This window comes from Maylandia zebra, linkage group LG23, assembly GCF_041146795.1.
Source record: "Maylandia zebra isolate NMK-2024a linkage group LG23, Mzebra_GT3a, whole genome shotgun sequence".
Lineage (NCBI taxonomy): Eukaryota > Metazoa > Chordata > Actinopteri > Cichliformes > Cichlidae > Maylandia > Maylandia zebra.
This window is the reverse complement of record NC_135188.1, coordinates 22,575,172-22,600,466: the sequence shown is the minus strand read 5'-3', so window position 1 is coordinate 22,600,466 and position 25,295 is coordinate 22,575,172. Positions and strand designations below refer to the sequence as shown.

Sequence of the window (25,295 nt, the reverse complement as noted above, 5' to 3'; positions counted from 1 at the left end):
CCCACAGGGGTGATGCCTTTTCATAGTTGGAAAGTCTGTTTCTATTTTTTCATGAATGAGAAGAATAACAACAAAGAAAACAAGCAATCCATAGCAACATCCATACATAAAATTGTCTCCAGAGGAAAATAAGAGACCAAGCAGAACAAACAGAACTGAGAATAAAACAAAAACTGCATGGTTCACAAAACTGACCAGATTTGAATCATGACAAAATTCATTGACTAGAGAAATTAGAAATTAGATAAGAAATTAAATCCCCTTTATTTCTGGTGGTATTTGGTTGTGTGTGGATTCAAGTCAAAGGACATATTGTATTTCTGGGATTTACAAAGCCCTTGGAGAGGGGCAGTAACACACTGAAGTGACAGATGTCTGTTCCCAAATGTGGTAGTGGTTGTGAGGACCTTGGTAGCTACAACTCCTTCTGAAACAATGTGTGGTTGGGAGCAGAATTATGGTTGCTCAGCCTTAGAAGCTGGCATGGCAACTTGGGGGAAAACCTTTTATGAGATATTTGTTTCTTGTTCAATAGGGAACAATCTGTCTTATAAACAGCCCAATCTAACCCCCTTTCTGAGATGCATAGGTTAAAGATAAATCCAAACAGGCTCAGTGTTGGGGTACATAGCATAGGGTTTGAGGTCTTGCGCCAGCATGCTAGAAAGATCAGTATCTCCTATATGTCGACTGTAGGCATGAATGAATAGTGGAAAAAATACAAAGTTTTGGAGTCCATCTATTATTTGTTAAACAAAAAGAACCAGAGTATGTTTAAAGAGTCTCATTTTTTTTTCACCAAGTTTAAGATGATCACTTATTGGTGATTTAAGACCACAAATAAGTGTTCATAAGATTTTTTTATCTCATAAATAAATCATTATCATTATAATGATTATATATTCATACTTATGAAAGTATTTTAGCAAGAATGTCATGTAGTACAATTACATTTATGATATAAACACCAATAAATCATCATAAGAGGTTTTATTTCTTTGCAAACAGACCTTTGCAGTTGGGTTAGCTTCAGCTCGAAAATTTACTTTAAAGGAACAAATCAACCATTTGGCAGAGTATATTTTTGGAAAATTATTTGACCCTTAAAAAAGTTGTTTGTTTTTTTTTAAGCTATCATGTTTCTTAAATTTGTTCACTAAAGAATCTGACACTTATATAAAAGCCATATCAAAACAAATATATCTGACGTTGATATTTTCCTCACAGAGAGTCTACATTTCTTGCATTCTTTAGTCATTGCTAACTTCCTGTGAGGAAGCTACCTGAAAAACTCAGCGAATAACCTAGATTGACATCCACAGATCAAACAGAAACAGAAACTTTGGCAGTGGTTTTGTGTCTGTCTTCATCAATAGAGTGTTTATTTTGTGATCTCTGGTTCCCACGGACCTTTAATCATTCATTTATTTTATCATTTAGCTCACAGACATGATACACAATGCACTTATTTTACCAAGGTTTGCTAAAAGCACTTTTTCAATACTTGTCCTGGAGTGGAGGTCAACAGTGACGCATTAACAGATCCCAAACATCTGATCAGTGATCTTTTCAACATCCCAGTTTCTGAGAAGAATTTCTTGTGCCGACAGAGAACACAGAGTATTCCTGGAAGGAAATGGCATAGTCACAGTGTTGTTGACTGTGCTTCTTACTTAACACAGCCTAAAATGTTGCTGGAAGACTATGGCAAGAGCATCTTAATAATATCTTGTCTTCACCCTGGAGACTGTGGAGCAAATTTGGACATTTTTATTAACTGATTAATGATTTTGTCTTTCTTATTGTCCTACCTACAGAGCAAGGAAATTAAATAATATTAGATATTAGATATATCAGATATTTTACCCCTTATTAACTTCTGCCAGGTTTCATGTTATGAAGACCATTGTAGTGATGAAGAAAGACCCCGAACAAATAATCTTCCATGTCAAGATATTTAAGAGTCATTTAATGTCAAAACAAGCAAAACATTTAAGAAAACATGATGCTGTTAATTAACAAACTGTTTTTTGTATTTATTTATAGCAGTTTACAAGCATAATGCTCAGATCAATTAAAACTAATAATAATTTTTAAAAAGCTTAAATATTTACATTTCTTTCTTAATTTTGTTAAACTGATTAAATTAATTATTTTTAATAGTTTTTCAATGGATTGACTGAGCACCACATAAGAGTACATCAGTATTTAGTCATGATATGAATGCTGTGCTATAGTTGCAGTTGTCAATATTGTAAACTGTTGGGGAGCACAAATGGTGTAGAGAGGGATGTTTTGCTTATTGTGAAAAAAGAAGATTAGCAGAATTGCAAACTTGCATAGCTGCCATATATTTAAAAAAAAAATTCCCATCACAGCCCTGTGGGCTGTCTATCCTTCAGGCTTGGGTCCTCTACCAGAGGCATGGGGAGCTTGGGGGCCTTTCGCAGTATCTTAGCTATTCCTAGGACTGCGCTCTTCTGGACAGAGATCTCCAACGTTGTTCCTGAGATCTCCTGGAGCCACTCGCCTAGCTTGGGAGTCACTGCACCTAGTGCTCCGATTACCACTGGGACCACTGTTACCTTCACCCACCACATCTTCTTGAGCTCTTGAGCATCTTCCGAGTAAGATGGCCCCCTCAGAGGGCAACATTGCAGAGTAAAGTTACTTTTTACTTTCTTCTTCCTTATTAGTCTCTTGCGAAAACTGCGAGAGCACAGTAATTTTGGACATGTTGACCCAAACCTGCTGGAATCCTACCCAGAGCTAACACGCTATGCTGACCTGATGCTAGGCTGGCCTGAGGCAGGGGACTCTCCTGAGAACAACAAGCCGAAGTGGAGGCATGGCAGATGGGGAATGGCTGACTGAAGGTTCTGGCGCATGATTAGCAAAGGAAGGCTAATACTGCTTGCAAACTTTCAGTCTCTGGAAAATAAAAAGGACGAACTCCAAGCTTGGATTTCCATTCAAAAAGAAATTCAGGAGTGCTCCATACTGTGTTTCTTTGAAACCTGGCTGGCGGAGAGGACACCCGATAAAGCAAACCAGAGGGCTACACGATTTTCAGAGCAGGCACTACGGACAGCGGCAAGATACATGGTGGAGGAACGGCCGCCCTCGTCGAGCAATCATTGTGTACTGACTGTAAGATCACTTCAAAATCCTACTCTGAAAATGTGGAATTTCTCACTCTAACGTTAAGGCCATTTTATTTGCCCAGAAAACTGCAGTGCATTATTGTGAGTGTCGTGTACATCCCCCCGTCCGCTAAGGAGGAGGCTGCACTGAAGGAGCTGCACGACATGATCAACAAGCATGAAAATAAACACCCAAACGCTGCTGTAATTGTTCTGGGAGACTTTAATCACTGTAATCTCCGGGAAAACATGCCTAAACTGCATCAGTTTGTAACCAAACTGGGGAAATAAAATACTGAATCACTGTTACAGCAACATCAGAAATACCTTCTCAGCTGAACCAAAACCTAATTTTGGAAAGTCTGATCACCTAGCAATCTGGCTAAAACCCATCTACAACAAAACCCAGTCACAATTAGTACTATTAACACCTGGACTGATGGTACAAAAGCCAGCCTTTAGGGCTGCTTAGAGGCTACAGACTTGAGCATCTTCAAAGGAACAGCTAACGACATCCATGAATACACAGAGACTGTTAGCGACTACATAAACTAGTGTTTAACAGGACTGTGCGTAGCTTCCCCAACCAAAAACCCCGGTTTAATGGAGACATTAAACAGAAAATCAGGCAGAGGAGGGAGACCTTCAAGGCAGGAGATCAGGTGGAGTATAAGAGAGCTGCCCGCTATGAACTGCAGAAGTCCATCAGCGCAGCAAAGAGGGGCCACTCAGAAAAACTTGAAGGCTACTACCTGAACAACAACACACGCAGTATGTGGCAGGGAATTCAAGCTGTCACAAACTACAGGGGAACTACAACAACCACAGACCCCCGAGACACCACCCTACCAGACAGCCTCAACACCTTCTATGCCAGGTTTGACAGAACACACAGACTCCCTCAAAGGCCCCCAGTGACCCCACGGAGACCATCCTCCAGGTGACACACACACAGGTCCTGAAAGCTCTGAAAAGAAGTGAACCCCCACAAGGCTGTGGGACCCGATGAATTTCCTCCCAGAGTATTGAAGGCCTGTGGGGAACGGAGAGCAATCCGATTACTTTTTTCAAGTAACGAAGTTTACTATTGCAAAAATGGTAATTAGATTACCGTTACTTTCCCGTAGGAACGCTGCGTTACTGCGTTACTAAAACGAGAATTTTTGCGAGAATGTCTCATGACAATGACATAAGCGAGTGCGACGTTCGTGACAACAGCTGTGTGCAGATCAACAATGGATAATATATCGAGTGCGGGAGAGAATATGAGCGGGCAGCGTTTAAAGCGTGGAAGTACTGACCTTACTTTGAGTTTGATTCCATAAAACGTGACAAAAACATTAGTGTCTGTTGTGCGTGGGAAGAAAACGTGTTTTTACAGCGGAAAAAAACCCCTAAACTTCCAAGCAAGCACCGAGTGCGCTACGACGTAATAGGAAATTCACAGAGAAACTCGCGGATTCAACTGACTTCAACTGACCGCTGCGGCACACCTGCACCAGGGTAAACCTCCGCCTACCCCAGTCCTGCTTTACAGGTGAAAATAGAGCAACAGGACCGCTGAGTCTTTGATTTTATTTATTTTCTGCTGTGTTTCACTTGCATTTATTTAAAAGACTGAGTGTAAAACACCAAAAAACAATTTCGTTTATGTGCTGGAAAATAGGTTTAAATGTTAAACAAATTTCTTCCAGTCAGAGAATGTTGCATGTAATTAAATTTTTGCTTCATGCATAAAGTTAAAAGATTAAAACTAATAAAACAAGTTTTAAAAGGAGACTTTTTCATTTGATTACATTTTGTATGATGGATTATGCAGAAAAAGTTGAATTGGGCTGAAAGATCTATCGCTTTATCACCTATTCAGGTTGTAAATCATGTTTTTAAAAAGTAACTAAGTAATTAATTACTTTTGAAAATAAGTAATCAGTAAAGTAACGGGATTACTTTTTGGGGGAAGTAATCAGTAATTAGTTACTGATTACTTTTTTCAAGTAACTTGACCAACACTGGTGGGGAACAACTAGCTTGTGTGCACATGGATATCTTCAACCTGTCACTATCTCAGGCAGTAGTCCCACATATTTTTAAATCCTCCATCATTATACCAGTTCCCAAAAGACTGGACACATTCGCCCTCAATGAAATCAGGCCAGTGGCACTCACACCAGTCATTATGAAGTGTCTAGAAAAATTGGTTCTCACACACATCAACCACATGTTCCCTGACACTATAGACCCCCTCCAGTTTGCATCACCAATCAACAGTGTTGGGTAAGTTACTTTAAAATAGTAACTTAGTTACATTACTAGTTACTTCTCTCAAAAGTAACTCAGTTACTTCAAGTTACTCGTTACTTTCAAAGTAACTAGTTACTAGGGAAAGTAACTTTGGTTTTACTCAGAATTCTCTCGCTAATGTGTTGCTTCCATAACTTTGCCAGTCTTCTAGCTTGCTTACTTGCCACAAGTGCACTGTGCCACCTACCAATAGAAAGGAAAAGATAATGTGCATATTTCCACGAGAGAAATCCCACGCCTGGACCGTCATTGACTGCTGCCATGATTCTAGCCTACGTCACAGTGTCATGTGCGCCTTTTACATCCAACACAAAAACTGCAGTCGTGGTGCTTTGATTGTACTCAGAAATCAGAAATTCTTCCTTCTGAATAGGAAGATGTAGGTAACACCAGACTGCAGATGAGCTGCATACAGGGCTGGACTGGGACAGAAAATTGGCCTGGGCATTTTGACTAGAGACCGTCCATCCATCCATCTTCATCCGCTTTGTCCGGGGCCGGGTCGCGGGGGCAGCAGCCTAAGCAAAGAGGCCCAGACCTCCCTCTCCCCAGCCACCTCCTCCAGCTTATCCGGGGGAATACCAAGGCGTTCCCAGGCCAGCCGAGAGATATAATCTCTCCAGCGTGTCCTGGGTCTGCCCCGGGGCCTCCTCCCGGTGGGACATGCCTGGAACACCTCACCCAAGAGGCGCCCAGGGGGCATCCTTGTCAGATGCCCGAACCACCTCAGCTGGCTCCTTTCGATGTGGAGCAGCAGCTGCTCTACTCTGAGCCCCTCCCGGATGGCCGAACTTCTCACCCTATCTCTAAGGGAGAGGCCAGCCACCCTTCGGAGGAAGCTCATTTCTGCCGCTTGTATCCGCGATCTCGTTCTTTCGGTCACTACCCACAGCTCGTGGCCATAGGTGAGGGTAGGGACGTAGATCGACCGGTAAATTGAGAGCTTCGCTTTTACACTCAGCTCCCTCTTCACCACGACGGACCGGTGCAGCGTCCGCATTACTGCAGCTGCAGCCCCAATCCGTCTGTCGATCTCCGGCTCCCTTCTCCCATCACTCGCGAACAAGACCCCGAGATACTTGAACTCCTCCACTTGGGGCAGGAGCTCATCCCCGACCCGGAGTGGGCACTCCACCCTTTTCCGGCTGAGAACCATGGCCTCAGATTTGGAGGTGCTGATCCTCATTCCCGCTGCTTCACACTCGGCTGCGAACCGTTCCAGTGCGAGCTGGAGGCCCTCACCCGATGAAGCCAACAGAACCACATCATCTGCAAAAATCAGAAATGAGATTCTGAGGCCACCAAAGCAAAAGCCCTCCGCCACTTGGCTGCGCCTAGAAATCCTGTCCATAAAAATTATGAACAGAACCGGAGACAAAGGGCAGCCCTGGCGGAGCCCATCACCCACCAGGAACGAGTCCGACTTATTGCCGGCAATGCGAACCAAGCTCTTGCAACGGTTGTATAGGGATCGAATGGCCCGTAGCAATGGGCCAGACACCCCATATTCCCGCAACACCTCCCACAGGACACCCCGAGGGACACGGTCGAATGCCTTCTCCAAGTCCACAAAACACATGTAGACTGGTTGGGCAAACTCCCATGCACCCTCAAGTATCCTGGAGAGGATAAAGAGCTGGTCCAGTGTTCCGCGACCAGGACGAAAACCGCATTGTTCCTCCTGTATCCGAGGTTCGACTAACGGACGAACTCTCCTTTCCAGCACCCTGGCATAGACTTTCCCAGGGAGGCTGAGGAGTGTGATCCCCCTGTAGTTGGAACACACCCTCCGGTCCCCTTTCTTAAAGATGGGGACCACCACCCCGGTCTGCCAGTCCACAGGTACTGCCCCTGATCTCCACGCAACATTGCAGAGGCGTGTCAACCAGGACAGCCCTACAACGTCCAGAGCCTTCAGGAACTCGGGGCGGACCTCATCAACACCAGGGGCTCTGCCACCAAGGAGTTGTTTAACTGCCTCAGTGACCTCGCCCCCGGAAATTGGCGGGTCATTCCCCTCATCCCCAGACTATGCTTCCTCCTCGGAAGACGTGTCAGTGGGATTAAGGAGGTCCTCGAAGTATTCCTTCCACCGCCTGACAATTTTCTCAGTCGACGTCAGCAGCGCTCCGCCAGCACTATACACAGTGCAGGTAGAGCACCGCTTTCCCCTCCTGAGACGTCTGACGGTTTGCCAGAATCTCTTCGAGGCAGTCCGAAAGTCTTTTTCCATGGCCTCTCCGAACTCCTCCCACACCCGAGTTTTTGCTTCAGCCACTGCCCGAGCCGCATTCCGCTTGGCCTGTCGATACCTGTCGGCTGCCTCCGGAGTCCCACAGGCTAACCAAGCCCGATAGGACTCCTTCTTCAGCCTGGTGGCTCCCTTCACCTCTGGTGTCCACCATTTGGTTCGGGGATTACCACCACGGCAGGCACCAACCACCTTGCGGCCGCAGCTCAATGCAGCAGCTTCGGCAATGGAGACGCTGAACATGGTCCATTCGGACTCAATGTCCCCAGTCTCCCTCGGAATGCTGTTGAAGCTCTGCCGGAGGTGTGCGTTGAAGATCTCGCGGACTGGGGCCTCTGCTAGACGTTCCCAGCACACCCTCACTACGCGTTTAGGTGCACCAGGTCTGTCCAGCGTCTTCCCCCACCACCTGATCCAACTCACCACCAGGTGGTGATCAGTTGACAGCTCAGCCCCTCTCTTTACCTGAGTGTCCAGAACATATGGTCGCAGATCTGCTGATACGATTACAAAATCGATCATCGACCTACGGCCTAGAGCGTCCTGGTGCCACGTGCACTTATGGACACTCTTATGTTCGAACAGGGTGTTCGTTATGGCCAAACTGTGATTAGCACAGAAGTCCAATAACAGAGCACCGCTCGGGTTCAGATCAGGGAGGCCGTTCCTCCCAATCACGCCCCTCCAGGTCTCGCTGTCGTTACCCACGTGAGCATTGAAGTCTCCCAGCAGGACAACAGAGTCTCCAGGTGGAGCACCCTCCAGCACCCCCCCCCCCCCCCAGGGACTCTAAGAAGGCTGGGTACTCTGAACTGCCACTCGGCGCATAAGCGCAGATGACAGTCAGGACCCGTTCCCCGACCCTAAGGCGCAGGGAACAAACCCTCTCGTCCACCGGGAAAAACCCCAACGTACCGGCAGCAAGCCGAGGGGATATTAGGATACCCACCCCAGCCCGCCGCCTCTCACCAGGGGCAACTCCAGACTGAGACAGAGTCCAGCCCCTCTCCAGGAGACTGGTTCCAGAGCCCAAGCCATGCGTAGAGGTGAGCCCGACTATATCTAGCCGGTACCTCTCAACCTCACGCACTAACTCAGGCTCCTTCCCCACCAGAGAGGTGACATTCCATGTCCCTATTGCCAGTCTTGGCAGCCGGGGGTCAGTCCTCCAGGGCCTCCGCTCCTGGCCGCCACCCTGCACACAACTACTACACACAACTAGAGACCGGCCCACCATTATAGCAAAAATCATAAAGCCTTTGAATGAAAACAAACACTGTTGTGACAGTGATGTACACTGTTCTGATGGTATATATGCATCAATCTATCAATTGTTTGTTGTAAGATTCAGATAATTATTTTTTAAAAGCTAGACATTTTAAATGAGAATAAGAAAGAAAAGTATTTCTTTGTGCCCCCCTTTCCCCGTTAATGCCCTACCTGGCCCCCCTGGCAACACTTTGCTAGATCCGCACCTGCACAGTTACCAGCTGTCAGCTACATAAAAAAGGATCCTGGGGTTATTTGTCTCTCAGAAACAGTTCATAACTTCCCTTCAACTCGTTCATGTTAACTAAAAGGTAAACCTGTTTCTCCATCACAGCTCTGATGATCCAGTAAGGACATCTCCTGGTTTCATCTTCATGTTTCTCTCTCACCAGATAACCAAACCATATCATGACCAGCAGCTTTTACAGCTGTGGCTCCAGCAAACATCAGCTGATACTAGAAATTAATATTAAATAAATTCTAACAACAGCTGATCAAGCTTAAACGTGCTGCTGTTGTTTAGCGCGACATCCGCTGGTTTCCTCTTTCGGCGCAAAGTGGGCGATAAACAAACAAGAGAGCCGATCAGCTGATCACTGATCAGTTTTCATGATTGAAGCAGAAACGGGAGAGGGAGGGGGGAGAGGATGAGAGAAGAAGAGGCAGCTGTGCAGCGTAAACACAGAATAACTCCAGCTTTGTGCCTTTTTCATTGTAGCTGAATTACGGGACAAACTGTTCCTTTTCACCTCAATAAGAAACGCGTAATATTTTCTCTGAATACCAGACGGGAGGGTTGGCAACTCTAATAACTTATGAACAAAATAAAGTTCAACATCATTAACTTCATAGCACCCACCCAGCTGTATAGAAACCCCGTCATGCTAGCTAGCACGCAGTACGGAAAAAATCAGAATAACGAAAATAAACTCCACCTAAACTTGGTTTATATCTGACCCAGAGAGACTGCAGGTCATAACTTCTTACCTGAAGTTCAGTTCACACTTGGACCGGCAGCCGCCTTGGGTCTCTTTTCGTTCTGCGTCCCCTTTCCTTCATCCACCTGCTGGCCTCCACCACTTGCTAATGTTACTTAATCTGTGGAAGCTCCGGGATAGCCACCACGCGAAGTAACGAGTAACGACTAGAGATGGCACGATACCACTTTTTTATGTCCGATACCGATACCGATATCATAAATTTGGATATCTGCCGATACCGATATGAATCCGATATAGTGTTTTTTAATCAACAAAACTGTTTTTTAAAATATCTTGCTGCATTTTGCAAGTCTGCAAGTTCATACTCAAGTTTAAAACAACAACTACACTAAAGCTATTCTGTTATACCTGTATACAAAAAAAATATTTCATAGTTCAGCAATACTGATCAATCTAATAAACTTAAACCTACACCATCCTCACTATTCTGGTATTTTAAAGAGTACTTAGCGTAAATATTAAGCAACCTAACTAATAGGGTTCCAACTCCCAGCAACAACAAAAATAAATAAATAAAAAATAGGGAACCACCCCTCACGCTCCACCTCATGATGCTTAATCGACGTAATCAACCTTAATTTGATGAAGTGTGAAAAAAATGCACAGAAATCAATTATTTTTCAAGAAATATTAAATAGATTCAACATCTTTCTTCAACAAAATTGCAGACTGCACAGATGGTACCTTCCCAAAGTAAAAAGTACTATAGCTTACTAGGGTATATATATTAGACTTAATAGTCACTATATACAGTAATTGACTTCTATTCATTTTACATCAAATTAAAACTTTGGGTGTCAGATAATTATTTATTAAAAGCTCGACATTTTAAATGAGAATAAGAAAGAAAAGTATGTCTTTGTGCCCCCTTTTCCCTGTTAATGCCCTATCGGCCCCCCTGGCTAAACTTTGCTAGATCCGCCCCTGCACAGTTACCAGCGTCAGCTACGTAGAAAAAGATCCTCGAGTAGAAAGTAATATTAAATAAATTCTAACAACAGCTTATCAAGCTTAAACGTGCTGCTGTTGTTCAGCCGCTGGTTTCCTCTTTCTGGTGCAAAGTGGGCCAAAAGCAAACAAGAGAGACGGACTCACGACAGAAAAGCCGATCAGCTGATCGTTAAGCAGTTTCATGATTGAAGTAGCAGCAGGAGAGGCAGTCGCTTGTTAAGCTTAACGCAGGAATGCTTTACAAACATTCAGAGATGGACTTACACACTTGCTTTACTTCTCTCGGGGATAACTTTGTCGGAGATGAAATGCCAGGTTGCTAGCGAAGCTCCAAATGCTATCCAGACCACCGACAGGTCCCGCATGCCACAGCCGCTCTATCACGTGATGCATACTGCTCCGACGTGCTAGCGTTCTGAGGCGAGTTACGGCGTGTTGCAAGTTTTGTGAGGTGCTTTCGTGATATTTAATGGATCGGATTACATTTTTTATTTTTCTCCGATATCCGATCCAGTAATTTAGGTCAGTATCGGACCGATACGATACGTAATATCGGATCGGTCCATCTCTAGTAACGACCCTATCTAAATCCCAGTAACGACTAACGCGTTCCTGATTTTGGCATAATAACTAGTTACCGTGCTCGTTACCACAATAATAACGTAGTTACTGTAACGCGTTAGTCCCAACACTGCCAATCAATCAGTGGATGATGCAACAGCAATAGCCCTGCAACACACACTGCAACACCTGGAAAGCAACAGAACGCATGTCAGGATGCTCTTCCTGGACTACAGCTCTGCATTCAACACCATCCCCCCAGGCAAGCTGACAGAAGCAGACAGACCTTGGCATCCCGACTCTGACCCGTAACCGGATTCTGGACGTTTTGACAGGCAGACCACAAGTGGTGAGCATAGGAGGTGCTCACAGTCAGCACAGGATCTCCACAGGGCTGCTGTCTCAGCCCCAAGCTCTTCACCCTGTACACCTATGACTATGTCTCCACCAAGGAAAACTCCATCGTCATCAAATACGCTGACGACACCACAATCATGGGGCTCATCAAGGAGTGGGTACACGACTCTGGTAGACAGTGTTCATTCCTACAGAGAGGAAAATGACCTCATCCTCAACCCTGCCAAAAAAAGAGAGAATTATTAGGGACACACACCGTCCAGCTCACCCTCTGCACAGACACAAAAATTGTTACGTACAATCTGAGACACAACAAAGCAGACAGCATCATCACAGAACAAAGTTTTTCAACTGCTTCTTTCCCGCAATTGTCAGACTGATAGCTAACAAAAAACAACTGAACACTTAAAATAACACAGCACTACTTTACCTCATTTTGAATGTACAAAAATCACTTATTAGTGATACTTACTGAGATCTGTGAAATGTGCAATATTATGTGTACAATACTATTACACTGTTTATATATAATATACTATTAATATACTTCTTCTGTTTGTCTACCACCACTATGTCCAGTTGGTTAGCCACCACCATTTTGTCCATCTGTATCTCAAAGTCCCACAGGATCTTAGCTTGGTCATTCTCCACCGTCCTTGGGGGCATCACCCATTTTGAACAGGACTTCCAGGCCGTATTTGGCCTGGAAGTCCTGGCTATGTCTGGCATAGTATACAGAAACATCAAATACAGGCCAGGACTTCCAGGCCAAATACGGCCTGGAAGTCCTGGCCTGTATTTGATGTTTCTGTATACTATGCCAGACACTTGCTTATGGAGTTCCATATGTGCCCTGCTTGCTAGCATCTTGCACCCTGCTGTTATGTGCTGGGTTGTGCTGGATTTATATCTTGATGTCAGTGGCTTCTATCTCCTCCTTTGGCCAACTTATTATCCCATCCAGGTACCTGATCAGGTACCTGGATGGGATGGCATAGATATTGATCTTGTTCTTACAGTTCACCTGACTCCTCAGGACTTGCCAACACTCTGCAGGTACTTGGTGGTTCCAGCTTTCCCAGTGGCCTCTTCATGATTCCCATTTGCCTGTAGGATCCCCAGGTACTTGTACCTCTCCTCTATGCCTGCAATGTTGCCTTCTGGTAGTTGGATCCCCTCAGTTCTGACTACCTTCCCTCTCTTTGTTATCATCCGACTACATTTCTGCAGTCCGAACAATATTCTGATGTCATTGCTGTATAGCCTGGTAGTGTGGATCAGTGAATCGATGTCTCATTCACTCTTGGCATAAAGCTTGATGTCATCCATGTACAGGAGGTGGCTGACAACTGCTCCATTCAGAAGTCGGTATCCATAGCCAGTCTTGTTGATGATCTTACTGTGGGGGTTCAGGCCTATGCAGAAGAGCAATGGGGACAGAGCACCTCCTTGGTAGATCTCACACTTGATGGTGACCTGTGCTATGGGCTTGAAGATTGCCTCTAGTGTTATCCGCCACATCCTCATTGAATTCCTGATGAAGGCTCTTAGGGTCCTGTTGATCTTGTATAGGTCAGGCCTTGGCCAGTTCTAGACAGGCATATATGAGGGGCCAGACAGAAATATAAAGGGGGCACATGGTGGCAATGGAGGCGGGAAAGGTGTGGGGGTTGGGTGGGGTGCTCTGGATTAGGGCTGCCACAAACTATTATTTTCATAGTCGACTAGTCACCGATTATTTTTGCAATTAGTCGACTAATCAGATCATGCATCCATTTGACGTAAAACGTACATTTTATTGCACCTGCATGCATCGACTCATATGTACCTATCATTAGCTTACAGCTTGAAGTGTTTAAGGTATGTGGTAACTAAAAATAAAGACAAAATGATAGTCTATTAAACCTTTAATGAAATTTGCAGATTGAATTTCCTTGCTATTGAAAATATAACAGGACACTGGAGTAAACAATAACATTTTTAAGTTATCTAAGTGATTTATATATCATGTTTAACCTGAGTAGCGAAAGACCGCAGGGGGTTAGAAAACGATGTGCCCGGAGTTCGCTGTTCTCGCCAGCTCTAATGAGCCTTGAACCTCCAGCTAGCTATTGAGCTGGTGGGTAACAGACGTCTCCGAAAACGTCAGAGCACTTTTGCAAATATGTGATGTCTTGATAAATCGAGGAGATATTTGAAGTTTACACAGCTACATTCTCGCCTGAAAATATCTTAAAAGTTTATTTTGTGACCCAGAAAGATTAATATTAAAACCAAGTAGCTACCACCATTGCTGAAAACTGGAAGCCAAACAGGCAAAAGTACATTCTTCGCAGCTACGCTTCATCTCAGAGGCAGGTTAATAAGTTGGACTGAACTTAACCACAATACTTTGACATGGGTTCTTTATAAACTTGAGTCCAACTTGAAGGCGGTGGCAAGATGCATCAAATTGATGTATAGCTGGGTGTAGGGTGGGGTGTGAGTTCTCTGCCGAGTCCTGTGTGAGCCTGCACAAACAGCGCACGGAGGTAAAGAGCAAACGAGATGTGAAACCTATCATCTCATTTGTGCCTTTTCCAGCGGATTTTTCAGCTACTGTAGTAAATCTTGTCCATATTCAGTTTGTGGGTAATCTATTATTTTCTTTCTCAACTTCTAAAAATTTGACTTAAGGGGGCAGGACGTTTGTTTAAGGGGGCATTGCCCCCTCTTGCCCCAGCATATAGCCGGCCCCGGGTCAGGCATTCCAGGATCCAGGTGTGAGGCATTGAGTCATAGGCCTTCTTGTAATCAATCCAGGCAGTGCACAGGTTGGTCAGCTTAGTCTTGCAGTCTCAGCTGACTGCTCGGCCTACCAGTAGCTGTTGTTTTGCACCTTTGGTATTCTTGCCAATCCCTTTCTGTGCCCCGCTCATGTATTGACCCATGTGCTTGTTCATCTTAGCTGCTATGATGCCTAACAGGAGCTTCCATGTGGTACTGAGGCAGGTTATAGGCCAGTCGTGGGATGGGGCCGGTCCCATCTGGGGGTCCTTGAGGATCAGGACCATCCGGCCTTCAGTTAGCCATCCAGGTGTCTCTTGTCAATGATCAGCTGGTTCATTTGTGCTGCCAGAAGCTCATGGAGTGCAGTCAGCTTCTTTAGCCAGTAGGTGTGAACCATGTCGGGGCCTGGTGCTGTCCAACTCTTCATACTGGACACCCTTTCTTGTATGTCTGCCACTGTGATGGTTACTGGTCCCTTTTCAGGGAGGTTGCTGTGGTCTGCTCTCAGATCCACTAACCACTGAGCATTGCTGTTATGGGTTGCATCCATCTCCCATATGCTCTTCCAGTATTGTTTCATTTCCGATGTGAAAGACTGTTAAAGACATATAGAAAATGATTGCTTTTTAAGTTGTTACTGCTAAAAAACAAAACTGTGAACATTGAAATAGTTTAATATGTAAAGTGTTGTTGTTTAAATTAGGTTGTATTTACCTCATTTTAAGATTTTGTAAGGACAAGACATTTTTTAATTATGTCTCAATCAGTAAAACCTTACTTTACAGAGAGGGTACTCCAGAACGTGATATCACCATGGGTAAAACCACTCAAAATCAAATAAAAGTTCATATTTAAAGTATTTATAATCAATAAATTTATAATAGGAAGGGTTGAAGAAAATTTGCTTTTTACATTCTTATATCCATCTACTTACTGGTGAGCCTATAGCCCTGATTGTCATTGCTCTGTATGTCCACTTTATAATAAATGTCTTATTCTTTTTTTTTTTTTTCTTTTTTTTTTCTTTTTTTTTTAATAAATAGGACAGGGGGAATGAATGAGAGAAAGAGGGGGAGAGAAAGAAAGAAAACCAAAGGGGAGAAGAGACGGTGAGAAGGGGGGGGAAGAGAGAGAAAAAAAAAAGAACTCCTGGGTCACCTGTATGGAGAAAAAAACAAACAAACAAAAAAAACAAACAGAGGAGACAGCAAACAACAAAGAGCAACATAATAATAGAGAAAACAAAGCACCATCACAATAAACTAGCTAGTCATAGATATCAATATTTACTAAATAATAAACGATATTGTGCAGCACGCAAGATAGACAGCGCACAGTGTGCTTTGAGGCAGCAGCCAAGAAAGCTTTAGTCCGCGTCTGTGAATACCCATGTGTGCATACCTGTGTGGATCAGCATGCTTGCATTCCAAAGGTTTCTCCATGTAATGATCTGCTAGGGAGTGTGGGGGGGCCACAGCCCCGTCCTCCAGGGTGTGAAGCGGGTATGGAGGAGATCAAAACTCCAGACATCCAGAGGCCCCCAGAACACAAGAGACCATGGAAGACCAACAGAGGGGCAGCCGCGCCACTGTTCCAGTAAGAGCTGAGGAGAGTCCCAGATGAGGGCTCGCCCAGCAGCCGCGGAGCAGAAGTCAGGGGGAGTTGCAGTGACGCGCCCGTGAGCTCCGCCGGCCCCCAGCTGTGCCTGAGTGACCGAGCCCCAGGCCGAGAGGCCGGGGGCACCCCACCTCAAAAGGGGCCCGAGCGAGCCCCAGGCCCCGACAAGCGGCCGCCAAGGAGTGAGCCGGTGTGTACCCGGACGCCCACCCCCAGATACAAAGAACCACCAACACACTGACACCTGAGGGAGTCCGCCACCGGCAGGGGAAGTGGTGGTGGGTGGAGATAGGCCTCCAAACCTTGGAGGGCCTGAGGTGTCCCCAGAGAGGTGGCGTCTGATACCCAACCTGACATATAGACACAGACATACGGGCACACACAGACACAAACATCCATTCCCACCCTCATGCTCTTAAAAAAAAAAAAAAAAAAAAAAAATGACAAAGGATGAACTGAAGCTCTGCCATCACGTAATGTCACATACTGCTGTTTCTGATGTCATTTAAAAAAATAAAAAATAAAAAAAATAAATAAATAAATAAATGTCTTATTCATTTCTTGACCTGAAGGCATCCTCTTCATCTGACATTAGAAATGGAAGTTGGGAAACCTTGAGACTTTTTTTTTTGTCTGTTTTCATCAATGCTGCATTTTCTGGTCTCTGGTTCCCACAGACTTTTAACTATTCATTTATTCTCTTATTTAGCTCACAGTCATGATCCACAATGCACTTATTTTTCCAGATTTATAATACATATCTCCAGGTGAAGGTCAACAGTGATACAATGAAATATTCCAAACAACTGATCTGTAATTTCTCATCGTCACAGCTTCTAAGAACATGCGTGTTCCTGGAAGAGGCTGACACAGTCACTGTGCTGTTGATTGTGTTTCTTAATTAACATGCCCTAAAATATTGCCTGAAAACTTCATAAACAACAGCTTAATAATACAGTTACACCAAAAATTTGATGGACAAAGAAACAGTTTTTGTAGTTTGGCCTCCGTATGCAACATTTTAAACCACTCGGTAAGATATGATTAAAGTGCCTCTACCAATTTTACTTCAAGATGTATTGTGTTAACTGTTATGGATATATATTTTTCAGAGGGTTAACAGTTCTTGTAAAAACTAAAAGTCAGTGATTTCCTGAAGTCTCAAATCCATTGAAATCACCAAATGTTGCATTTCCTTCATTGAGATGCTCTACCAGGCCTTTACTGCAGCAACCTTCAGCTTCTGCTTGTTTGTGGGTCTCTCTGCATCACGTTTTAGCTATAATAACTGAAAAGCTGCCCTACTGGGTTGCAATCAGGTGACTGATGTGGTCATCTGAGAAACTCTTGGGTTTTATTTTTATCATGCCTCGGGGTGGACAGCAGTCACATCGTCAGTAGACACTAGACGCCTGTTTCCACTGGCAGCCATACTTGCCCATTCCATAACACTGCCTCTACCAAATCATGTGGTATCCCTTAGATCATGAGTTGTCTTCTTCTCTATCCCACTCTCTTCCCATCATTATCCTTGGTTTCAACTGTTTCTCCTCTTCTCTGGTCTAATCTGTCTCTCCTTTTCTTGAGTGTAACCAGTAGTTGTACATTGTTGTTAAGTCTCTGTATTTACATTCATGAAGCTGTCACCTGACCATAGACTTTAAAAGTGATATATCCACCTCCCCAAGAGTGTTCTTAAAATGATTAAATCGTGTGAACTTGTTTTTCTTAACCATGGAAATAATACTATCGTTATGATTTTTACTCATCTTCCTTCAGGCCTTTTGATGTTGCTGAACTAGTCATTATAGTCACTGCTTTTAAAAATGTATCTGACTGTTAATTTGGCTGCTCCTAACATTTTTTGTTATTTCTCTAAGATTTCATCAGGTTTATTCAACCTGATGATGACCTGTTTGATATGCAATGACCTTCATCTGGGCCTTATATTTAAAATTATGGAGAAAAGCAATAAAATAAAAAATTCAACTCTGAATTAACTTCAGATATCATGTCTACTCTATTTGTCATTAAGTAAAGGGACAGTCCTAACCTGGCCATGAAAGTGGATGTCAGCCTGTTATGAGCCTGAAAATGGGTGTATAAACATGTGTGTAATTCCTAATGGATCTGTGGAACATTTTACCACTGGAACATAACATCCTGTATATTTTCTATGCATTAAATCATAAACACTTACATGAACATTAAGAATAGAATATTCACTTAAATGTTTTAAATGTTAAATGTTTTTCACGCTGATAAATATGAATCTATATATATTGCAACACCTTAAACTATTTACCAGACTAAGTAAGCCGCTCATAAATGTATAATATCAATGTATTTGTTTTATTTATAGTATCTGCTATATTTGCACTTGTCAGTTAATATTGTAGAAATCGTCACTGTGGTAGCACAGATACCACAGAGTGGGGTTTGCATATTGCTTATTGTGTTTAAAAAGGCCTTTAAAGCAAGTTTTAACATGTCTTAGGATATAGAATAAGATATGAAGCAATTAATACAGCCAGAAGCTGCATTATCAACAATAGAATCCCTCCCACTCAAACTTCTGTTTACAGCATTTATAATCAATGGTTTTAAAATAATAGGTGTTGAAGAAAGGAAACTCTTTACTTTACAGTGATTTTCAGTTAAGCTGCGTGGCTGTGACACACTTATAACCTTGAATTTGTCCACAGCATGCTGCTGGTTCTAAAAGAAAAAGCTCTTAAAAGCCTTTCCTTCCTGACCTGTTTATCTAAAACCAGCAGGCAGTCACACACAAATATATACTGGTGAATACAGTGGAGCATTTAGGTAAATAAATAGATAGACATTTCCTCTAAAGAGTGTGAAGACAAAGACTAAAGATTGGTCATAAATAAAATAAAATATTGGACATATATATTGGTCATAAAAAAATCTTTTTTCTTCATAAACATTATAGAAAGGGATTCCGCACACTTAAGCTGAAACATATAAAACCTAAAATGTAATAAGTTATTGCTTTGTCAATGGTTTTGCTGCCCTCATCTGATCATAGGCCATTATTGCAAGTTTAACTAGATTAACTACATTAATCTATTGCAGACATCAAAACTGATGTATACTGTGGACTATTTCATGTAGAATTTGTACATACATAACATACTTCATTTACTTTGGGTGTAGCTGAGTAATGGTATTTGCCTCAACTCTTCATTATTGGTAATCATTGTTCCCTTTACTTGCAGGAAAGGTTCTTGTTGTTTCTATGATGGGCATCAGTCGTTCTGCTATCCTGGTGGCTTGCTACCTGATGATCTTCCAGAACATGACCATCATGGAGGCTCTGACCTCAATCAGGAAAAAACGTGCCATCAACCCCAACGAAGGCTTCCTGAAGCAGCTGAGAGAGTTCAATGAGACCCTCATGGAGGAGCGAGATGATGACGACGAAACACTAAGCCAGTGCTCTGTGATTGATGCTCGAGCGCGTACTCGCATCTTTGGGGAAGAGGATGATGAGGATACGGACACAGAGGAAGAGCAGAGTATGATTGAGGTGAAAGCGAACTCCATTATGATGGAGGAGGAGGAGGATGGAGAAAGTGTGATGAGCAGCGTTGCCTCCTCTGCAGCTGCTGCAGCACTTAAAAGTGGTTTGACTGGAGCACAGAATGGGTTCAACAACCAGGTATCCAATGGTGTCCCAAATAAGTTTGTTCTATCTGAACAAGGGGGCAAGGAAGATGGGGATGATGATGATGATGATGGTCTGGACAGCATGATTCAGGAGTGGCAGAGGAGGAATGAAAAATACCAGAATGATGAGTGGTGGGAGGCACAGCTGAACACTGATGGGGAAGATGAGCAGTCTCTTCCGGGGGTTTTTACAAAGAAGACAAAAGAAGTTGGAGACACTGATGTGGAGAGCGTAACCAGTGAGGACATACGAGCTGTGAAAGAGCGGCTGAAGCGTCGCAACAGACGCCCACCCTCTGACACAATGTCCACCTCCAGCTGCATGAGTTACTCTGATCTTTGGAAGCAGCGGCTTAAGGAGATCGAAGAGCAAGCAGCTGCTCGGTACCGCAAGAAAGAAGATGATGAAGGCAGTGAGAGCACTGCCACTGAAGACGAAGGAGTAAAGAAGACGATTGATGATGAAGTAGATAGCATCCTCTCTGACACCAGCTCCATGTTTAACTTCTGTCAGAAGAATAAGGAGAAGATGTCACCATTGGAACGTTGGCGAATCAAGAGAATCCAGTTTGGGTGGAACAAGAAAGATCGTGAGGATGGAGAGAAAAGTTCTGTTGGTGATGGTGAGGAAGAAGCCAGGACACCCTCTCTGCAAGACGTCAATCTGACAGCGTATCAGGCATGGAAGCTGAGGCAGCAGAAGCGTCTCGGGGAAGAGAACACAGATGAGATTCTGGAGCTGAGCAGAGGCGAGGACTTAGCAACAATCAGAAGAAGACAACGACGTGAAGAGCTTCTGGAGCGTTCAAAGAAAACTTTAGAAGAAAGCCAGTCCGTATGTGGCTGGGAAACAGAAAGTTGCGTTAGTGGTGGTACGATACCTCTATCTGCCTTCTGGGCTGGAGCTGGTGTTACAGGGCCGCCAAGTGTTGCCAATGATGACAATATGTCCATGCTCAGTGGTAGATCTTCCATAATTTCTTCAGTTTCCCAGGCTCGCAGCACAAGATCCTCACAGTTTGGAATCCCAGCAAATCCTGTGCCACCAGTACCGCCGATCCTCCCAGTTCCAACTGTGCAGGGCCCTGGAGGTGAACCAATGGTCAATCTGGCTAGCATCCAAAACTGGATTGCTAATGTTGTTTCAGAAACAATCAAACAGAAGCAGAGTGAAATGAGCCTTCCTCCTCCATCACGTGCCGGGTCTGAATTGAGCTTTGGTGCTCCATCAAACGTGATTTCAAGGCGCAGTGTCGATGATGACAAAGCATCCTTGCTGAGTGGTGCTTCCTACTCCAGCTCTCTGTCACAAGATCGAGGCAGGGCAGCATCAGTCCTCTCCAGTGGCGGTTCAAGCAGCATCTCCGGTCTCAGTGGTAGAGGCTCAGCATTAGGCTCTAACCTTGGCTCCACCCTAGGCTCAAAGAAAAACAAGATCACCACTACCAGTGTTCCTCTCTTCAGCCTCTTCCAGGACCAAGTTAACCTGGATAAACTGGATGCCATGGACAAGGAGATCAAGTCAGAGATGAGGGACAAGATGTCTACCTATGAAAAGAAGAAGATCCTGGAAGACAACAAACGCAGTACTCTGTTTAAGAAAAAGAAGCCAAAGGAGGATGAAGATGAGGAGGAGGAAAGGAAGAAGAAAGAGGAGGAGTTTCTTGAGGAGACAAAGAAAAAGGAGAAACCAAAGAGGACTTACGGTCTATCGGGGTGCCTGAATCTTAACCCAGCGCTGGAGAAAGATAAAAACACCAACATTGATGACTGGCTGAAAAGTGTCAGGCCTCCCCCGAGAAAACCAGCTTCAGGAACTGAAGCTGGTCCATCAGAGGACCCCTATGATGATCTTGATGCCTCAGCTTCTGAATTTGACTTCTCAAGCAGAAGAGCCTCTTATGCTGCTGACGAAGATGATGATGAGGAAACGTATGGCATTACTTCCAGATACCGAGCCAGGTTACACGAAGATCTATCAAGTGAAGACACAGAATATTCCTGCAATGGCTTCACACAATCCCACAGCTACAGCCAACCGGGAAGACCGTACGGCGCTGTTCATCATTCACGATACGAAAGCAATGAGACAGAAGGGAGAAGGACTAGGAGACAGGAAGCCACAGAAGAGGAGGAGGATGACATCTCCACCTTCATTGCCCAAACCAGGCAGAGGATTAGGGCTCGAGCTGCCGCGGAGGCTGAAGACGACGAGGTTCTCGCTGCTTGGAGAGCTCAGCAGGAGGCAAAGCGAGAGAAGCAAAACTTAGAAAATACTACTGATGCAGACAGGTTTTAGAAAATGTAAAAGAGCCAATTCTGTGCTGCTGCTGCTGCTGCTAGCTCACACAAAGCTCTTTTTGTTTGGTCAAGGAGTGAAAACAAAGGATGTACAAATTGCAATAATTCTAATGCACAAAAAACACTAGCATTCACATCCATAGAAAAATATGCACCTTGACCTTTTCATATTACATCAGCACTGCAAAGAAATTAAGGATTTGAGCCTGTTTTACTATTAAAATGGAAGAAATACACAATACAGTTCTCAGTTAAGGTTTTTCTTGTACCACAATTGAATGTAAAACACAATGAATGCAAATTTTCATAGAAAAGATGATGTGAAACTTCTAAAAAAAAAAAAAATAGGAAAAGTCCCTCGAATTTGTACTCTTGCACAATTTTACTATTGTAATAAATTTTCTGATGAATGATGATTTGGGCTTTTTATTTGGTTTAATGGCTCCTAATAAAGCTGCATCATAAAGGTTGTTTTCATCTTTTGTGATGAAAAAAAATTGAAAACCTCCATAACTTACTACAAAAAAACAAAAAATTAAATGGTAAAAATAAACAGAAACACAAACAAGTTGTATTTATAAAATATTTGTGCAGGTGACAAAGCAATCACTATTACTAGAATGTTTTTTGGAATGAATATAATTGTCACTTGCAGGAAGTGGGACTGATGGCTTTTTATGCAGACAAAAATATGTTTTTTTTTACTTAATAATTTGATGTTTTGATGTTAATAACTTGTTTTGTTGCTTAACAAAAGCCACAATATGCTTCACAAAAACAGCAGCTCATTTCAAAAACTTAAGCAAGGTTTAAAGTGTGAAAAAGGACATAGTGAGGGGGGAATGAAGAGCTAAAACTAGTCATTCACCCACTAAGGTTTAGACAGTTAGGCATGTAACACACACACACCATGCAAACAGTTAAAATACAGGAAGGGGATTGGAGATGGGTGTAACACTGTTTCATTTTTGTAAACACACAGCATGTGGTCATGAGCATGGCATTTCTCGTGTTATACTGCCACATCTTGGACACTAAATGCAATTGCTTTTGAGATTTATACAATTTCTAAATTATGCAAAATGTGAAGATAACATCATTTACAAAATACCATAATATTTCTTTAACTGTAGTGGTATAGATGTGGTTTCAGTGAGATAACAACTATGTGCTGTGTAGTGGATGGGAAATATGGAAATAATTCCACTACATGTGAAACTGTAACATACTTTAAAGCTTATAATGCTTTACATAGCACAGTGGGATAAACCGCAGCAGGAGTGCTGATCTTCAAGCTCTTATATGTACATTTAAAGTCAGATAAAAGGCTCAGCCAAGGAGTCTGTACTGCTGTATAATTACAGGATTTTGGTTTTATGCTCTGGTTTTAGAACCTTTGCTTTTACTGCACATTTCAAAATTATTTATTATCATAATGTTATAGAACACACCTGGGATCATTTTTATACCCTGGCATGTTTAATAATTTGTGGAGTTTTTCTACTTTATTTTTATATAAATTTTAAACATGAAAACATGGTGAGCAGTTTGCATGAAGATAGCATAAGTTCGAAAACTAAAAATGTATTATTTAGAGGGGAAACTGTTAAAAGGAAATCAATGCAAGCTGTTACACTTTCAGAACATTTTGCTCTTTTTAACTCATGTACTTGACTGTTTACTCTCTCACTGGAGCATTTTTCAAAACACTCCTGTTATCTGCTGGTTACACATGCTCTTAGAGAGGACCAATTGTGCTTTTCATCATTTTCTGTCTCATATATCCTGTTCAAGTAGTGCATTTTCAATATAAGCATGACCTAGTTGTCAAACATAAGTACAGGTAATCCTGTAGCCAAAAGCTTCAGACTACTGTCAACACTCAGTTTCTAATAGTTTTTCTTACTCTTGGCTCTGTTTTATCTCAATTAGAGGTCATGTCTTTTCATGGTGATGCCAGGTACAGGCAATCAGCCAATGAGAATGAAGTTGTTTTAAAGACAGAGAAACAAAAGAGCATGAGGGGATGGACTGAGAGGGAGTCTAATATCCACAGACAATTAAGACCACCTCCTTTCAGAACTGTCTTAATTCTTTGTGGCATACGTTTTAGTCCATGTTGAGATGACAGCATCACACACTTGCTGCAGATTTGTCTGCAGTTTCATCACATCACAAAAGAGCTCTACTGGGTTGTAATCTGGTGATTTGGGGTCTATCTCTGTACAGTAAACTCACTGTCATGTTCAAGAAACCAGTTTTAGATGATTTGAACTTTGGTGAGTTATCCTGCTGGAAGCAGCCATCAGAAGATAGATACACTGTGATCATAATGGCATGGACAGGGTCATCAACAACACTCAGGTTGGCTGTGCTTAAGAAGTGATGCTGAACCACTGACATAAAGCAAGATAGATCCACGCTTCCAAGTTCTGACCCTACCATCCAGACTTATCAGACCAGGCAACTTTCTTCCACTCTTCTACTGTCCAATTTTGGTGAGCTATGTGAAATGTAGGTTCAGTTTCCAGTCCTTAGCTGACAAGAGCGACATGCAGTGTGGTTCAATGTTCAGGAGACAGACCGTGCGGTGGTGTGTGTGGTGGACCCAGGTGCGAACACAAGAGAGTAGATCGGAGTAAACTTAAACTGAAAGCGAGCCTTTATTATGGCTGATGACAGGTCTCACACGAAGCAGAAACACCGTGACTAAACCAAACTTAACTAAACTGGGAAACAGATACTGATAAACTAAGAAGACTCAGAGGACCATGATGATGACTGTAAAGCCTGGCCATGAGGACATGGAGTGTGGGAACACAGACGACGCGACCCAGACTGCATGAAACACAGAGACTAAATACACATGAGGGATGATCAGGGGAAGTGGCCACACATGGGAGCACAGCTGACACACATGAACCTAAAGACAGGAGAGGTGAAACTAAATACACTGACATAGAATACAGACTTTCAAAATAAAACAGGAAACATGGAGATTAGACATGACATGAACTAAACATAACCACGCAGACATGACGCGTGACAGGTAGACGCATGATCCAGGGAGACTGAGTACAGGGA

At 43.3% G+C, this 25,295-nt stretch overlaps 1 protein-coding gene across 2 annotated transcripts in view; it reads left to right on the top strand.

Moving 5' to 3' along the window:
* Positions 1-22,627, top strand: part of styxl2 (serine/threonine/tyrosine interacting like 2) — a 33,986-nt gene extending 11,359 nt beyond the window's left edge. For both annotated transcript variants that reach the window (XM_023154670.3, XM_004562537.3), the window contains exon 6: positions 19,460-22,627. In XM_023154670.3, the coding sequence (XP_023010438.2) occupies positions 19,460-22,209 (2,750 nt within the window). In that variant the 3' untranslated portion in view covers positions 22,210-22,627. The remainder of the gene's footprint in view (positions 1-19,459) is intronic.
* The last annotated feature ends 2,668 nt before the right edge of the window (positions 22,628-25,295 follow it).